The sequence below is a fragment of the Zalophus californianus genome, chromosome 6, assembly GCF_009762305.2.
Source record: "Zalophus californianus isolate mZalCal1 chromosome 6, mZalCal1.pri.v2, whole genome shotgun sequence".
Classification (NCBI taxonomy): Eukaryota; Metazoa; Chordata; class Mammalia; order Carnivora; family Otariidae; genus Zalophus; species Zalophus californianus.
Window position 1 is genome coordinate 15,398,208 of NC_045600.1, and position 16,741 is coordinate 15,414,948.

At 39.8% G+C, this 16,741-nt stretch overlaps 1 protein-coding gene across 5 annotated transcripts in view; it reads left to right on the forward strand.

Annotated features, from left to right (window-relative positions):
- Positions 1-437: 437 nt before the first annotated feature.
- Positions 438-16,741, forward strand: part of GALC (galactosylceramidase) — a 72,479-nt gene continuing 56,175 nt past the window's right edge. For 2 of the 5 annotated variants that reach the window (XM_027571038.1, XM_027571039.1), the window contains exons 1-6: positions 438-632; positions 8,560-8,628; positions 8,860-8,923; positions 10,486-10,599; positions 12,004-12,143; positions 14,219-14,257. In XM_027571038.1, coding sequence (XP_027426839.1) covers positions 438-632; positions 8,560-8,628; positions 8,860-8,923; positions 10,486-10,599; positions 12,004-12,143; positions 14,219-14,257 — 621 coding nt within the window. Of the gene's footprint in view, positions 633-726; positions 858-8,559; positions 8,629-8,859; positions 8,924-10,485; positions 10,600-12,003; positions 12,144-14,218; positions 14,258-16,741 lie in introns of those variants that run through there. The other 3 variants (XM_027571040.1, XM_027571041.1, XM_027571042.1) reach the window with 3 other exon arrangements.

Sequence of the window (16,741 nt, forward strand, 5' to 3'; positions counted from 1 at the left end):
TCTTGTTTCATCGTACACAAAAGGAAACTCAGGCTCAGAAAACTAAGTGGCTCAACTAGGGCCACACCTGAACTGGGACCTAGTTACGGGCTGCAAGTTGGGTATTTTTTCTTGCTTTGCCACAGACCCACAGGTGGCAGATGCGCCCTCAGACGGTGAGTTCCCTAGGCGGCCTTGGACATCCCCTGCGCTAACGTGTTCCAGCAGATGAGGCCGGAAGAGAAGCAGTGAACTGAGTACACTTGAAGGCCCCATCCCAACAAGGTCACGACCAGAAAAGGCTCGCTGGGCTACTCCACAACACTACTGCGGCTGCGTAGGCGACCTGTGGCCCTCACTCAAGATGGCGGCTTCGGCGTCAGCGGCCTTCTGCCCTTCCCCATCATGGCGGCGGCCGGACCCGCCTCCCTGGGCGCGGGAGTCATGTGACCCACACAATGGCCGAGCGCCTACTCCAGGCTTCCCGGCAACGCCGAGTGAAAGCCATGACGGCCGCCGCAGGTTCGGCGGGCCGCGCCGCGGTGTCCCTACTGCTGTGCGCGCTGCTGGTACCCGGCGGCGCGTACGTGCTGGACGACTCCGACGGGCTGGGCCGGGAGTTCGATGGCATCGGCGCTGTCAGCGGCGGCGGGGTAAGCAGCGGGTGGTGGGATGCGCGGGCGTGGCCAGGGGGGCGCCCCACAAGCCCCCGCGGCGCAGCCCAGCGTTTCGACTCATTCCAGTCCCCGCCCGGCTCTCGGCGGGCGCTCCTGGGCCAGAGGTCTGGGCTCCTACAGGGTTGGAAGCGGCTCTTGCTCGTTTAGATGAACATATAGAGGCAATTAGTTTCAAAAAAAGAGGATGCGGAGGTCCACCGAGTAAGTGACAGGTGTAGATAGTGACGAGGCTGGGGCTGGTACTCTCATCCCGGGCGACGAAGCCTGGGCTCTCTTTGCCGCAGAGAGGGCATTCCTGAGGGTCGCTCCAGAAATGGTCAGGGAGCCGGGGAGCATATCTCTTCCCAAGGGGATGCCCCATTGAGGGTCGGGGAGTCGGAAGCCCTGGACCACAAGTGTAGGGTGCGATTGGCTATAACTTCAGAGGGGCCAGTGCACAATACGTTTTGTTTGGAGGCGCGACAGGTGCCTCAAGGCCTCTGTAGGGAGGTAAGAGGTCAGTCTGGGACTTTTTTGTTTGTTTGTTTTTAATGGCATGCTATGCTAGTATTAACTGGTAGTCTAGGTTGTTTACTCTTGGGGGGCTGTGTTTCTTGGGAGTCATCAAGGCCCAAGGTGGGGTAAGTGGCCCACCGGAAAGGTCAGTGCCTCTGTAACTCTTTGGTGGCCATTTTTGTGTACAGGGAGGGGGAAACATTGGATCAACATCCAAGGTGGTTCGCCACCTTTAGGGTGTGTAAGAATCACCTGGTATGCTTGTTTAAATGCACTCCCCATTTTGACTGTAGTTCTGGATTGGGGCCTGAGAATCTGCATTTTACCAAGTACACCAATTGATTCTCATAGTGAGTAGTGAGAAACCTTTTTCTTTTAAGTAAACTTAATTTTAGAATAGTTTTAGATATACAGAAGAGTTTCCAAGAGAATACAGAGTTCTCATACACCCTGCAGCCATTTTTCAGTTATCAGCATCCTACATTGGTATGGTACATTTGTCACAATCAGTATTGATAACTTATGAAAATCCATACTTCATATTTCCTTAGTAGTTAGTTACCTAATGCCCATTTTCTGTTCCAGGATCCCATCCAGAATACTAACTGCATTTAACTGGCATGCCTTAGTCCTCTCTTGGCTGTGACAGTTGGGATGAATGAGTTCATTTTCCTGGACATTCCTTAAGATTTACGTGAAGGGAGACAGGAGGGCCATTCCAGCTTTGTGTAAAATTGTGTGGGCACAGCTGGTAATTGTCTGAATTTCCTGATCATGCTGACATGTGGCCTCTAGACCTGGGAGTTTGGTTTAGTAGCATGATTCTTCTTGGCTCTAACAAAATTTACTTGCTTCTGTCACATGCCCTCTGTAACCTTTTTCCTGTCTTTGTGTTATCCCCTTCCATTTCACCCCAAATCACAACTAGAGTTAATTTTATTTGATGTTAAGGCCTAACTCTTCAATGGGTTGTTTGTTGGGTTGAGTCAGATGGAGCTTGTATATTTAGATGCATTTCAGAACTAGCTTGACTGCTTGCTTGCTGAATGGATGTTTTGTGCTGATCTCAGCCTACTGATAGCCGGTGTTGTGGCTGGACTGGCCCTTATGGTTCTTGTTATGGTTGTAAGATGTTCTCAGCAATAACCATCAAGAAACTTAAAAAAAAAAAAGGTTTATTATTCACAGATCCTGGCAAGCACATGGCACACTTGGGACCACACAGTAAGGTTGTGGGGGGCCGGGGGAGAAGAGGGGAAAAGAGAGGGAGAGCACTGGAGCTTGAGTGTTCTGTCCTGCTTTTATTGAGGGCTCACTCATTGGTGAATTTAAAACTTAAGAGGGGGAATTTAAAGTGCAGGAAGAGAAAAATCAAGCAGCCTCTGTGGCCAGTTACTGAAATCAACCAAGGTCTTTAAAACAAAGAAGGCTGGAGTCCCAGCTGGGGGAGCCTGGCTCTTTATCTAGATCAGCAGTGTGATTCTTTGAAACAGCCATCTTTGAAGTGGATACCTCTTTGAAGAGGATACCCTCAGGCACTTGCATTACAAAAAAGAAAAAAAACTGTCACGGTTTATACTACAGTCCACCTTGATACTGAGGCATCAGTCAGTGGTGACCCTGGATACCTGCTAGGTTAAAAGTCAGGGATAGGGCATGTTGTAACCCAGAAAATACACATCTAAGTAGGATTATATAGCACTTCTATAATAATTATACAGACAGTAGTCTGCAGTCTAGTCCGTAGCCATTGTCCCAAGCTTAAAGGGACATGAAACCAGGTCAGTGATCCTAGGACTCAGGAATATGTTCAAAGATTTGGGTAATATTGTGAAATACTTAAACATCTTTGGCCATCTCATGATGTAGGTCTGATCAAATAGGCTTTTTTTTTTTTTAAAGATTTTATTTATTTATTTGACAGAGAGAGACACTGTGAGAGAGGGAACACAAGCAGAGGGAGGGGAAGAAGGAGAAGCTGGCTTCCTGCGGAGCAGGGAGCCTGATGCGGGGCTCAGTCCTAGGACCCTGGGCTCATGACCTGAGCTGAAGGCAGACGCTTAATGACTGAGCCACCCAGGCTTTTCTAAGTGTGCTTTGCCGGATTTTTTTTTCATAAGGAATCTCAGATTGGACTCTAAAAGTCTCTCAGGGCTGGGCAGTCAAGCCAAGGACTTGCCTTCATACTTCACCTATAATACCTATAGACTTGAGTGAATGCCTCTCTTCTCAAGGTCCCCCAAATATCCTGATATTTTTGGGCTTCACAATACGTGGTTTCCATTATTCACCTGGTAAGGCTGCTGGGAACACTTAAAGGCTTAAAAATAGCCATGTTAAATACCTATGGGAGTTCATTACCATGCAATTGGCAAGGAACTTTGGTTATTTCTGTGACATATAACATTCTAAGATAATAAGTAGAATTATAAGTGACAGCATCATATCAGGACATAGCAGATGTCTAGGAATTTCATATGATTTCTGGAACATTTATATCAGTCAAACATATCCATACAAATTTAATCTAAAGAGTGTTTCTCATTACTTATTTGACAATGCTTTCCATGTAGTTTAACATATCAAATAAGCCTAATTAGTTTAACATCTCTCTTTTAATAAGGAGAAAGAACAAATCATTTGAGATGTTCCAGGGACCCTGTGGAAAATCCCAAAGTTAGTTCAAGGTTTAAAAAGGCTTCATTTAGAATTTGATTCTGGAAAATTTGTCAGAAATATCAAAAGGTTTTGAAACCCTTGATTACACTGGATCATAGATTGCTCTGAAATACTAGTTATCCATTTAAAAAACTTTCACCAAAATTACAATTAAAGACTTCATAGGCAAATACAGAAAGCTACATAGTTTATTAAAAAAAAAAAAAACACAAAAACTTTAGCTCTTTAAATAGAGAAGACTTGTTTTCTTAAGTAATCAAAGACATGATAAAAGACAACTTGAGATACTGGAAGTTATTTTGATAAAATACAGAATTTTTATTTCCTAGGCAGATTACTTAAAAGGTAAATGAAAACCTTGCACAGTCTTATCAAGAACAGACCAGTAATCCAAGAAAACTATCCTTTTAGCAGCTGAAATAAAATTAAGCTTTAGTTTTCAGAAGTACACTATTAAAGCTTATTTTAAAAATATAATAAATTATTTCATTTTTAGCCAGCTTGTCTACACAAGATAAAATTCTCACTCCCTCTCTTTCTTTCTTTCTTTCTTTCTTTCTTTCTTTCTTTCTTTCTTTCTTTCTTTCTTTCTTTCTTTCTTTCTCGTACTTTCTATATCCATTTAGTTTGTCTACTTTAGGACAAAATTACTTTCATTTGCCTTAACAAAAATGCATATCCATACCTTCTACCATAGCTAAACTACATCCTACTTTCCTTGCCTAGGTTGTTTCTCTTATTTCTTGTACTTTTAATTACATATATTGTTAGAATTCTTGACTCTTAGAAACCTTAATTTCTAGTGAAAACTAGTGAGTAAGCAGTTGTGAGCTGTTTACTAGCACTCTGTATATTGGCAAATTTATGAATACATTTCATAATTTCTAGAGGCATATGCCTTTTTTAATTAATTAATTAATTAATTTTTATTATGTTATGTTAGTCACCATACAGTACCTCATTGGTTTTTGATGTAGTGTTCCATGATTCATTGTTTGTGTATAACACCCAGTGCTCCATGCAATACGTGCATAGTAAGTTTTTCAATATAGCACAGGACATGTTTACCAACAGATCCAGACATCTTTAGCTTCTCTGTTACAGGAAACCAAAAGTAGATAAACCTGTGTTCAGTAATGTTTCAATATTTAATATTTAGCAATGATCTATATATTTAATGAATTTCCATCATTGAACTTGGCAAAACCCTAAGGTTTCAAGTTACCAAAAAGATTTGGGTAGCGTTTTAAGTACATATACCATAAAACATAATTATTGTTGAAAAGTGGATGCCTTGGCAATCAAAGCTTAAGTCAGACATTTGCATTACAAAAAGAAAAAACCAATCACTGTGGCTTACACTAGAATGGATGACCTGGTCTTTAGCTGATCTCTCCAACTTTGTGTGGGGGGATAGGGGGGTGTTGGAGTGGGGAGAGACAAACCTTTTGCTTAACCCAACTTATTCTTCTTGATTTTTATGTTTTTATTTTCTGATGTTGCAACCTTCCTCACAGGTGCTGGAGCATATTTCAGAGTAACCTGGACTAATGGGTCAATGTGTGTGTTTTTTACTACAGTCATTCTTCTTTTCATTTTTGTGGTTTAGGCCTACAATAGCCAGTATTTCATTAAATGAGGACCCATCTGTCCTAGTATCTTTACTTGTGGCATTAAATCCAGTTTTTGAACTTGCTGAAAAATGGAAGTCTTCGTTATTTATATTTATTAACTCAGTTTAAGATTATTAAAATGAGAAGAATATTGCATAACTCAGAGTAGGATACTCTATACGATAGTGTCCCTGTGTATAGTGCGTTTCTCATCTTAGAAGCTTAATATTAATCAAAGGAAAATGGTTGCAACACTACATTTGCACATCACTGTAGATTTCTATGTGGGGTCCCTGGTATGTAGCACAGTTTATGGCAGTAGCATTTGGAATGTTCTCACTTGGTCTTCCAATCTGATAGGGAAGGCAGTATGGGGCAGTAGTTAAGAATGTGGGTTTAAGAGCAGATTGTCAGGGGTCCATTCTGGGCCTTGCCATTCCTTGTACAGCCATGGACAGGTTACTTAACCTCCCAGTGTCTCAGTTTCTTTTCTGGGGAGACCTTGAAACCTGGAGGGAGCATCATGAGGATAGATGTAAAGTGCCTAGGATGGCATCTGGCACATGATTATTTTGGTTGATATCATCCTGTTTCATTGATTAGGAAGGAGGAAGTTACATGAAAAATGTATTTGGGTATAAAATATCTGCCATTTATTGATAACTTACTGTGTGTCAGCTCTTGTGCTAAGGCTTCTTCCTGGGCTGGTTGGAAACAGCCCCAGGCCTTTTTCAAGGAGTGTGACTGTAATTTGTTATTCCTTGATGGTGCATTTCAACATTTGGCTGTACTACTCTGAACTATTGCCATTGACTAATGCTTTTGTACTGAGAATGACATAGGCTTGCAATAGCATAGTGATGTGGTGTGTTTGCTTAAAGTTGGCACTTTCTGTATTAAGGATAGGATTGCATAGACGCAAAGTAACCCCCAAACAGCCAAACACGCTGTTCTAATGACATAATTCAGGGTCAAAAGAATTGTTTCCCTTTGATCAAGAATGGGTTATTGTGTATATACAGTGTTCATTCACTTAAGGAGTGCCTACTTTAATATTTGAGCCTCCGCCAGTCTGTAAGCTCTTTGGGAACAGTGACTGTGTTTCTAAAAACAATTTGTATAATGCCTGTCATTTATTGAGAGCTTACTGTGTGCCAGCTACTGCGCTGTGTCCTTTACATACATCTTATTTTGGCCTTAGAACAGCTGAAGGAGTTCTAAGGAGTAAGATAGCCTACTTTACAACAGATTGCCCTTGGTCACATAGCTTGTAAATGATGCAATCAGGCTGTAGGCTCCTTCTGACTCAAAGCCTCCTATATTATGTTGCCTGTGCCAGTGCAACAAACAATACCATAAAAGATATTAAATGTTTACTAAATAAGAATAAATGGGGATATGAACTTGAGTAAGACAGTCCCTGTCCTCAAGGAACTCAGAGGTGAGACAGAGAAAGAAGTATGGCAGTGAGGAGGGTGCAGGGTTAGAAGAGTTACAGTAGAGATGTAGACCCGAAGCCAGAGGAATCCACAGGACTACATCAAACTACTACTACCTACATCAAACCAGTGGGCGGAGAGGAAGGGGTCCTTCGCTAAAGAGGGTGCATTGAACTTGGCCAAATGAGGGTGTGGAATGCATTCCAGACAGAAGAAAGAAAAAGTAGTTAGATATATCAAGATAGAAGGCTCGAGAGTGGTACTGGGTAAAGTGTCAGAGTTAGGATCCAAATAGTTAAAGAGATTTGGGTATAAAACTGAGGATTTGAACTTTGTCCTGAAAGCTCTTGGCAGAGGGGAGGTCTTGGCAGGTTTAAACAGAGTACTTTCATGGTTGTGTTTTGGGAAGATTAATGTGGCAAGTAGTGTGGAGGATAGAATCTATTCTAACAATTGAGGGGGGCCTGGATGAAGGAAGTAGGGTTGAAGTGAGGGGATGGATTTGAGAGATACTAAGGAGGTCTTGGTGACTAAAGATGGATGGGAATTGGTGAAAGGGTAACCCTAAATTTATGGTTTAGGCAGATGTCCTTTACTAAGATAACAAGTAAAGGAGAAAGAACAGACTTAGGAAAAAGTGCCACGTTTGATTGGGGATGCGTTGAACTTGAAGGGATGAGAGGGTAGCTCCATGGGTCTGTGTCTCGGTGGCAGGGCCTGGGAAGGTTGTGGGTGTGAGGGAGATAGATGTAAGGGTGCCCCTAGAACGTCAGTGGAAGCATAAATGAGAGTATGAAACAGAACACTGAGCCCCATAAAAGTCAAGTATCTTGCCCTTGGTGTCAGTTTTTTGAGCCTAAGGCCTGTCTGGCTTCCAAGCCCAGGGGCGTGCCACTGTTTCATGTTAAAACCTATTTCTTGTATTCCCCTTGTGTATATTGCTCCCCAGAAGATACATTATTGGTCCACGCTTGGTTTTGTGATTTCTTTGTTGAAGCAGTTATTGGCCATGGGTTAGTTGTGATCAAGTGTTGGTCTCTGCACCCTCCACCTCTCTCTTTCCATGCATTCTGACGCCAATCTTGTGTGAGGTCTCCTTAGTACAGTTTGGCCTGGGGATCATTGTATGGTCATGCCTAATAGTAACAGCACTTATAAATCTCTAGTAAAGAAGCGGGGGAGTAGTGCTTCCTTTCAGCATTGCTGCTTGTAATAATTTCTTGCAAGACGTTGAAGGAGAAAATTACCTGATATTTATCCTTTCCATCCTGGCCTCCCAATGTTGTAGTTGACAAACGGTCTTAAGATAGAGAACATAAGCTCATTTCTTCTAATAACCACTCTCTGAGTTAAGGTCCTCAAGACAAGTCTGTTATCATGCTGTTCATCAATAGACTTTGTTAGCTTACCTCCCAGCCAACCCTCATCTCAGTAGAAGAGAAAACTGCTGTGGCTTACAACCTGAGTTTTAGCTATTGGATAAACAACAGCCCTATTTGCTCAAAGATGGGTAAAATATAGGCAGGTAAACAAATAACCTGGGAAATGACTTTCCACCACTCAGTGTTTGCCCTGGCTGAACATGGGCCTGCTGGGTGGTGTGCATCAGCACTATGAAAACATGTTCATGATTGGATTTGATTTATTCATACTTTTGAACTTTTTTTTTTTTTTTAGGCAACCTCCCGACTTCTAGTAAATTATCCAGAGCCCTATCGTTCTCAAATATTGGATTATCTCTTTAAGGTAATGAGAAAATAATTACTTAATGGCATCTGTGGTATTTTTGAAGCTATGGTGAATTTTAGCGGTAGAATTGATCACCTTCACAATTTTAGCTTTAAAAAAGAATGGCAAATTACTTTTGGAATAAGTTGCTATTTATTTGAAATTGGTTTTCTCATCTGTAATTGTCTTAATGTGCTTTGCCCTTCATGCCGTGAATCACAGTGTTAATACTCCTACTTCCTTCCCCAGCCAAACTTCGGTGCCTCTTTGCATATTCTAAAAGTCGAAATAGGTGGTGATGGGCAGACAACAGGTAGGAGATTTGGGAAATGGGATTGATTTCCTTCAACGTTTTAATCTATACTTAAACTTAGGGGCTGTGAATCAGAATATAAATGATACCAACATTTTTGATGTTGATTATTGCTTATAGATTATATCTTATTGTTCCTTTTTTATTCTATTAAAAATATATCAAAATACTCATTTTTTCTCATAAAAATAGCATTTGGACTTTAGATTGCTTATAAAGTTGGATTAATCAGTAGTAAACAAACCCACAGTTTTTTTAGAAAAACTATATTCACTAAGAGCATAGAGACAGTTTGAAATTTTTATTGAGAAGTTCAAAAAAGAAAACTCTTAATGTGGAAAACATGTAAAATGTTATAATGTTATTAGCTTTAAATAAAATAGTGTGGCAAACATATAAGTCATCAGCATTTTAGAGGTACAGCTTTTTTCTCTTTTAAAAACAAAATTATTTTTAACCATTAAATTTTCAATCTTCATTATCACCCTTTTGATTGGCTTTGTGTAGTCCATGTAGTCAATTAATGTACAGGAAGAAGAAAATTCTCTCAGTGATGATGCAGCTTATTATTTACAGGCCAGCTTCCATTATAGTGAACTTTATAGTATCGTCTGTATGCGCGTGTTCCTGTTGGTGACTTGGGAGTAATTTTTGTTAAAGAGATATGTCTGTGTGGTCATATTAGTGTTTAATATTGAAAGAAAAAAGAATGAAAATCAAAAACAAAAGAAACCTGTGTAACACAAACTTCCTCCAAGCTACCATAATAGGACATGTATTTTATTGTCCACTCCTTTTATACAGAATTGGTAATGGTTGGCCATCTCCATTTGCTGAAGTGAAATTAGAGGTAGAGATACAGAAATGGGTAATTCTTGTGAATCTGATGTTTATCTTTAAGAAGAAAAGGGCAAGGCCCCTCTCCTTGTGAGGCCCCTCTTAACATGGGCAGATGTTTGTGAAATGTGGTAGCATATGAGGACTGATATCAGCTACCAACCTTGTCACACCATGGAGGTTAGGATAGAATTTTCTTATAGAGCGGTATGCAGATATATACTCTTTCCTTTTTTCTCTCCAAGCTCTGTTGTCTTGGTGTAACAGGGGCATGTTATAGGCTCAAGGCCTGGGGTATGAGAATGGGGCTTAGGAGCCCGGAGATTCACATCTAGGATTGAGAAGCCAGAAGTTGAGGTGATCTGAACTCATGTGTTGAATGTGGTGATTTGAAAACCCCAGAAAGACCAGACCAAAGCCTGGGAGAATGTAGTCCTAGGACTTTTCAATTACGTGACTTGATAACACCTCTCAATGCTGCTTATAATAGAAAGATGTGGTTTTGTTTTTCAAGACCTTTATGATAGTTAGAGTAATGAAAAAACATGAAATAATACGCTTTGATCATCCATCCTCAAGTTATATAAGATCATTCTTATTTGTCCCACATCAGGATTGGAACCAGAAAATGTCTTCTCTGAAATGTGTATATGTATAGGGGAGAGTGACCCTATGAAACACCATTAATGGGTGGTTTCCTTTCTCTTTTGCTCTCTCCCATGCAGATGGTACCGAACCCTCCCACATGCACTATGCATTAGATGAGAATTATTTCCGAGGATATGAGTGGTGGTTAATGAAGGAAGCTAAGAAGCGGAACCCTAATATTATACTCATGGGTAAGAAGTGAAGTTTGCCATGCTTTTGCAGTCTGTTTAACTTTCAAATTCTGAATTCTGTATGTGGAGTCACTATTAATACTGAAGTACTAATAATGTTAATACTACCATTATCCTACTAGCAGCAAAGCATGTGACAGGTTTGATCCTTTCTTTGCCCTTAGGTATTATTTCTGCTCTTTATATGTAATGCCTCTGGAGTGAGGCATTACTCTTCCCATTTTACAGAAGCAGTAGAGGCTTAGGTTATGCCACTGACTTAAGGCCAGGTATTTAGTAGATGGTAAAATCAGATATAGAACCTAATTCCATTCTGGTTGTTTTTGTGATTGCCAAACTCTTATCTTCAACAAAATTTGCAAGAGATTCCAGAAATGTTTGGAGCAGTAAAAAAAAAAAAAAAAGCATCATTGACTTCAGCTCATACTCACCCATTGGGCTGCTTTCAAGGTCAGTTCTCATTTAAATGTAGAAAATCTGGCACGCTGAACCATGTTCTAACAAAGACTTACACATGCTGGGCCTTTAGAATGTATTTGGCATTTCATCGTTCTAAAATGTTCCAGTATTTTAATGTCACATTTCTTATGGGATACACACTGAGGCATTCCTCCTGAGCTTAGAAAAATAAGCGTTTTGTTCTTTTGTTCATTTTGATTTTTTTCAGTGGTGAACTAGATTGGTGATATATATTAACAGTTGAGGAACTTAACTGTTGAGCTTATTTTGATGTATTAATAACAGAATTAGGATTTAGAATTGTAATTAGTGCTTCTCTACTATTCTCATTTTCTTACTTGAAAACAATAATTAAGGTGCTGGAAGGATGTGGGTTATTTGATCTAAATCATACCACAAAGAAATATTTTCCTCTTGAGTCGTTGGCATTTATACTGATATGATGACAAACTAGTTTTGCTGAATTTGATTATCTGACTAATTAGTATTTTAAGGAGCCTTAAGTTTTAAGAAGTTGTCCTAGTGAATGAGGAATTTGTATTATACTTAACCTGTAGGAATGATTAGGCATAAGCCTTTCAGAATTCTTTGATTTGACTTCAGAGGAAAGAAATTGAATATTAAATATCCCTATAGCAGGTGGTGGGCATATTGAGTTAAATTGTATGTTCATTTCTTTCTATTGGTTAGTATCTTTGAGGGGGTGTTTTTATTTCTTTTTCTTGAAAGAGCATTTGGAATTATGGAAGCTGATTCTAGGGATCAGTAAGGAGTTGCTGAGTTCATAAACTGGAAGGGATTTTGAGAATTTGTGCACAGTATATAATCTTTAGGAAGATCCGTATTGGCTTTTTGCTTCGCCTGTGTTCTTGTTTTTTTTTGCCTTGTTTCATATGTTGCCAGCATGGGTATACCCACTCTACCTTTACCTTTTCCTTTCTGCAGGCTTGCCGTGGTCGTTCCCTGGATGGCTGGGAAAAGGTTTCAACTGGCCTTATGTGAATCTTCAGCTGACTGCCTATTATGTCATCACCTGGATTGTGGGCGCCAAGCATTATCATGATTTGGATATTGATTATATTGGGGTTAGTAATATATTTAAAACTTGATTAACTTTTGGACATTTATTTGTAATTTCTTAAAGTAATTTGATTCTGTGGCATTTTGTTGACTAACCATTTTGTGTCATGAGACTGATTTGTTCTATTGGCATCTGATAACAAATTAACTACATGTGACCTTTTATTCCTCCTCTTTGCCCATCCAAATTCTAACCCCTTTTGAAAACTATCAAGTGTATAATACCTTCTCTGAACTACCTTTTTTTTTTTTAATTTTGATTTTGGTATCACCCAGCTCACATTCTCCTTCTTAAGAGCTTTCCCTAGTTTCTCTAGTCATGCAAGAATATTATATTTACCAGACAGTTTAATGATTAATTTCATTTTGCTCTATGAATCTTCTGTTGTCCTAAACCAGGGGGTGGCACACTTTTTCTTAGTGTTGTCAGAGAGTAAATATTTTAGGTTTTGTGGGTCAAAAGGCAGTATTAAGGATATTATGTAGGTAATTATATAGCCATTTAAAATGTAACCGTTTAAAACTGCAAAAACCATTTCTGGCTCTCAGGTTGTAAAAAATACAAATGGTGGGTGGGCTGGATTTGGCAGGCTGGCTAAAATCTGCCTACCCTTATCTTAAACTGTTATTTAACACCTTTTAATGATTGAAAAAAATGTAAAGATAATGTCTTTCCAACTGGTCTGTTGGTGGGCCGAAGGCATCGTACCTCACAGAGCCTCACATATACACAGTGGTCTCCATACATGTTTGCTTATTAATATGCCATCTGTCAAAACTGATTTTAAAAGCGTTCATGCAATTGGCAAGCAAGTATTGAGCTCCTACGATGTTGCAGGCACTGTGACTGTTATGTTCTAGGGATACTAAGATGAATAAGCTCTTAAGGAGGTTAGTGAGAGAGATAGAAACTGGGACAGATAAATTGTACTATCACACGAGGAGAGAGGACATGAGGGTGGGCCAAGGGCTGTAGGGAGCCAGAAGCAAGAATATACTTGTGTTTTGTTATCTTTCTCCAAATCATAATTGAAAATTAGTTTGTATTTGAGAACTTTCAAATGTCAGGGTATTTTTAACCTGTAGTGAAACTAAATGTAGGTTTGGATCTAAATAGCATTTTATTATGGTGAAGTCACACTTAGAAAATGTTTCTGGTAAAGAACGGGTAATTCACATCTCTTTTAAACTCACAGGCTGTGGTGAGGAGCTTCTTTGATAAGAAGTACTTTCCTGTATCACAAGAGTAAAATGAATTATAGTGCCTAGACTCTAGGCCATCTCAGTTATTAACAGTTTTCTCAGCTGCAAAATAAATGTCATGGAAATTCTCTTTCAATTCTAAAACCTCATCCTGCCTGATTCTAAACCAATGAGAGCTGTGCGTCTTCCTCTTACCTACCCTCATTAAGAATTTGCCTTTGTAATGTAGCACATCATGTGGGCTAAAAAAAATTACTTCTACAGTGTGCTTATTAATACTTGGCTCTAGGTGTGCGGGTAAGATCTTATAAGAGTTATTACAACACTCCCCATGTCTGCTAGGTCTCCAGGGCCTAATAGAGTCCTGGCACACATTACATTGTCAATGTTTGTTGAGTGATTGAATGGATATTTCAGTTTTAGAAATCCTTGGAATGGGGCGCTTGGGTGGTTCGTCAGTTAAGCGTCCGACTCTTGATTTCAGCTCACGTCGTGATCTCAGGGTCCTGGGACTGAGCCCCATGTCGGGCTCCATGCTCAGCGGGGAGTCTGCTTGAGATTCTCTCCATCCCCCTCTTCCTCTGCTTGCCCTCTCTCTCTTTCTCTAAAATAAAAATAAAATAAAAAAAAAATCACTGGAATAAGTGACTAAAAATACCCACCAAATATTGAAGGTTTTGAAAGATAATATTTTAATTTTAAAAAGTTATGTTGTCTTCTAAATATCTTTAAATTCAAGAACAGGACATTTCATAAAGTAAGAAACATTGCTTTTTAGATGATATGAAGGATGATGAGAACAGTGGCATCTTAATGGGAATGTCTACTTTCTGACCTTTAACTTTCAATTCAGAGTGTTTGACTTTCTGTTTTGCAGATTTGGAACGAGAGGTCATTTGACATCAATTATATCAAGGTCTGTATGACTTGAAAATCTTTTTATCTTAAAGTTTTTAGTAAGTGATTCCCTTATGGTTCCATGGAAATTAGTAGTAAGAACACTGTTTTTTACAGTACAGATATTTGTTTGCTAGTTGTGACATAAAATTCAAGCAAAAGCTTAATCATATTTAAATTCCTGATTAAAGCATAGGTAATTCCTTGTGAACCACAAATTTCCTTTGTCTGAAGACTTGTGTCGAATTTCCCTATTTTGAAATTCATTATTTGTGGAATTATGATAATTATAAAAACAACTGCATCACGTTAGGCTTTTAGGACTTAAAGAAATGTAGCTTTTTTTTTTTCGTTGTCAGCTGAGAAAAGGAGGCAAACCTAAAAAAGAACAAAGACCTTTATTTGGGGTGTCATAATTGCAACTCAGGGAACACAGATTCTGGAGTAACAAAAAAGTGTCCTGCTCTGGTGGGGAGGGCAAGGAGTTTTTATGACAAAGAAGGAAGAGGTAATTCCATGATGTAGATAAGAGAAAAGAAAACACTGCTAATTTGGGGCTGACGGGTTGAGCCATTTCTGAAAACTCTTTCATTGATTATTTTATTGGTGCTATCACAAACAAAATTGTCCCTGGAATGTTTTAATTAAATTTACTATCCTCATATGGTCTGAATGCCAGTTGTTCTGTTGAAATATTATGAGCAATTGCTTGTAAAACTTGCCACTTCTGGCCCAGGTTAAGAGTTCATCTGTTGGAAAGGAAAATGGAGCTTGGAAATGGAGTCTCTTCTGGCCAGAAATTTTATACAGTTCCACATCTTAAATCAAAATTTCTCATATATAGTCTCACTGTTATTTTCTTTGGAATGCCTATTACATTGGAATGTTCTATATGTTTTTTTTTTAATTTAATTTTATTATGTTATGTTAATTACCATACATCACATCATTAGTTTTTGATGTAGTGTTCCATGATTCATTGTTTGTGTATAACACCCAGTGCTCCATTCAGTACGTGCCCTCTTTAATACCCATCACCAGGCTAACCCATCCTCCACCCCCCTCCCCTCAGTTTGTTTCTCAGAGTCCATAGTCTCTCATGGTTCGTCTCCCCCTCCAATCTCCCCCCCTTCATTTTTCCCTTCCTACTATCTTCTTCTTTTTTTAACATGTAATATATTATTTGTTTCAGAGGTACAGGTCTGTGATTCAACAGTCTTACACAATTTACAGCGCTCACCATAGCACATACCCTCCCCAATGTCTATCACCCAGCCACCCCATCCCTCCCACCCCCCACCACTCCGGCAACCCTCAGTTTGTTTCCTGAGATTAAGAATTCCTCATATCAGTGAGGTCATATGATACATGTCTTTCTCTGATTGACTTATTTCACTTAGCATTAGCAAATAGGTAGCAACTAACATTTGCCAAGTGTGTTTTTTGGGGTTGCTTTTCCTAGTTACTTATCTCCATTTCATTCTTACTTACTCCCTTATTAGGTAATTACTATTATTGCTGTTTTTCAGGAAAGGAAAAACTGAGAATAATAACTCCTCTGTCACTGGGAAACTCATGGCAGGTTAACTTTTCAGGTGGAGGTAGTCTCTGGTTTACTTTCCAGTTCTATTTGTCTTGTGTTTCCTCCAAAAAACATAGTTTTGTGTTAGATTTTGTGTTTCAGTTTTTAAAAAAATTTAAGTGTCTTATGTTTTTAAGCAGGTAATATCCACTAAATTTCTTTCATTTATTTATTCATTTATTCTATCAGCAAGCATTGGCTCAACACTGGGGGGTGTCAGGCATTCCATGCATGCTTAGAAGACAAGGACACAAAATACTGTTGCTGCCCAAAAGGAGTTCACATTTGAGAGCTATAGAGTCCCGGATGGACAATGAAAATATCAGTCATAATTTCTCTAGCAGAATAATGCCCATGCAGGATGGTCAGAAGGTATAGAGTTGACATGACACTTCTGTCTGGGTGGATTAGGGAATGCTATTAGAGAAGGTGACGTGTGGTTGGAATCTTCAAGGTGGGGTGGATAGGAACTCCCCTGGTTGCTAGGGCAGGGGCAGGACACTGCCAAGAAGTGATGATTGAGAGTAAAGGGATTTGGGGGAAGAGCAAGGGTGAAAGAGTAGACAAGTGGGGACTCTGAGCCTCGCGTAGGCCTCTGTGATCGCTAGGGGACCGGCACACTTTAATCTGTAGCTGTGGGGTTTGATGGGGTGACTTGCAGCCAGGTCTGTGTAAGTCAGGGTCATCTCCAGGCTGCAGGCATTATCAGTGAAGTGGTGAGAACGTGGTGGAGGGGGCGTTGTGGGGCTGTGGGAGGTGGAGCGGTGGAGCTAGTATAAGATGGAAGCATAGGGTTGTTCATGGAAAGTTGTGGCTTCTGTGAGCACAGGGCTGATGAACGCAGCAAGAGCCTAGAATGGAAGCCAGGTTCGTGCATGTGTTCTGTGTGACCCTGCAGTTGGTGGTGGCTTCATGACAGGG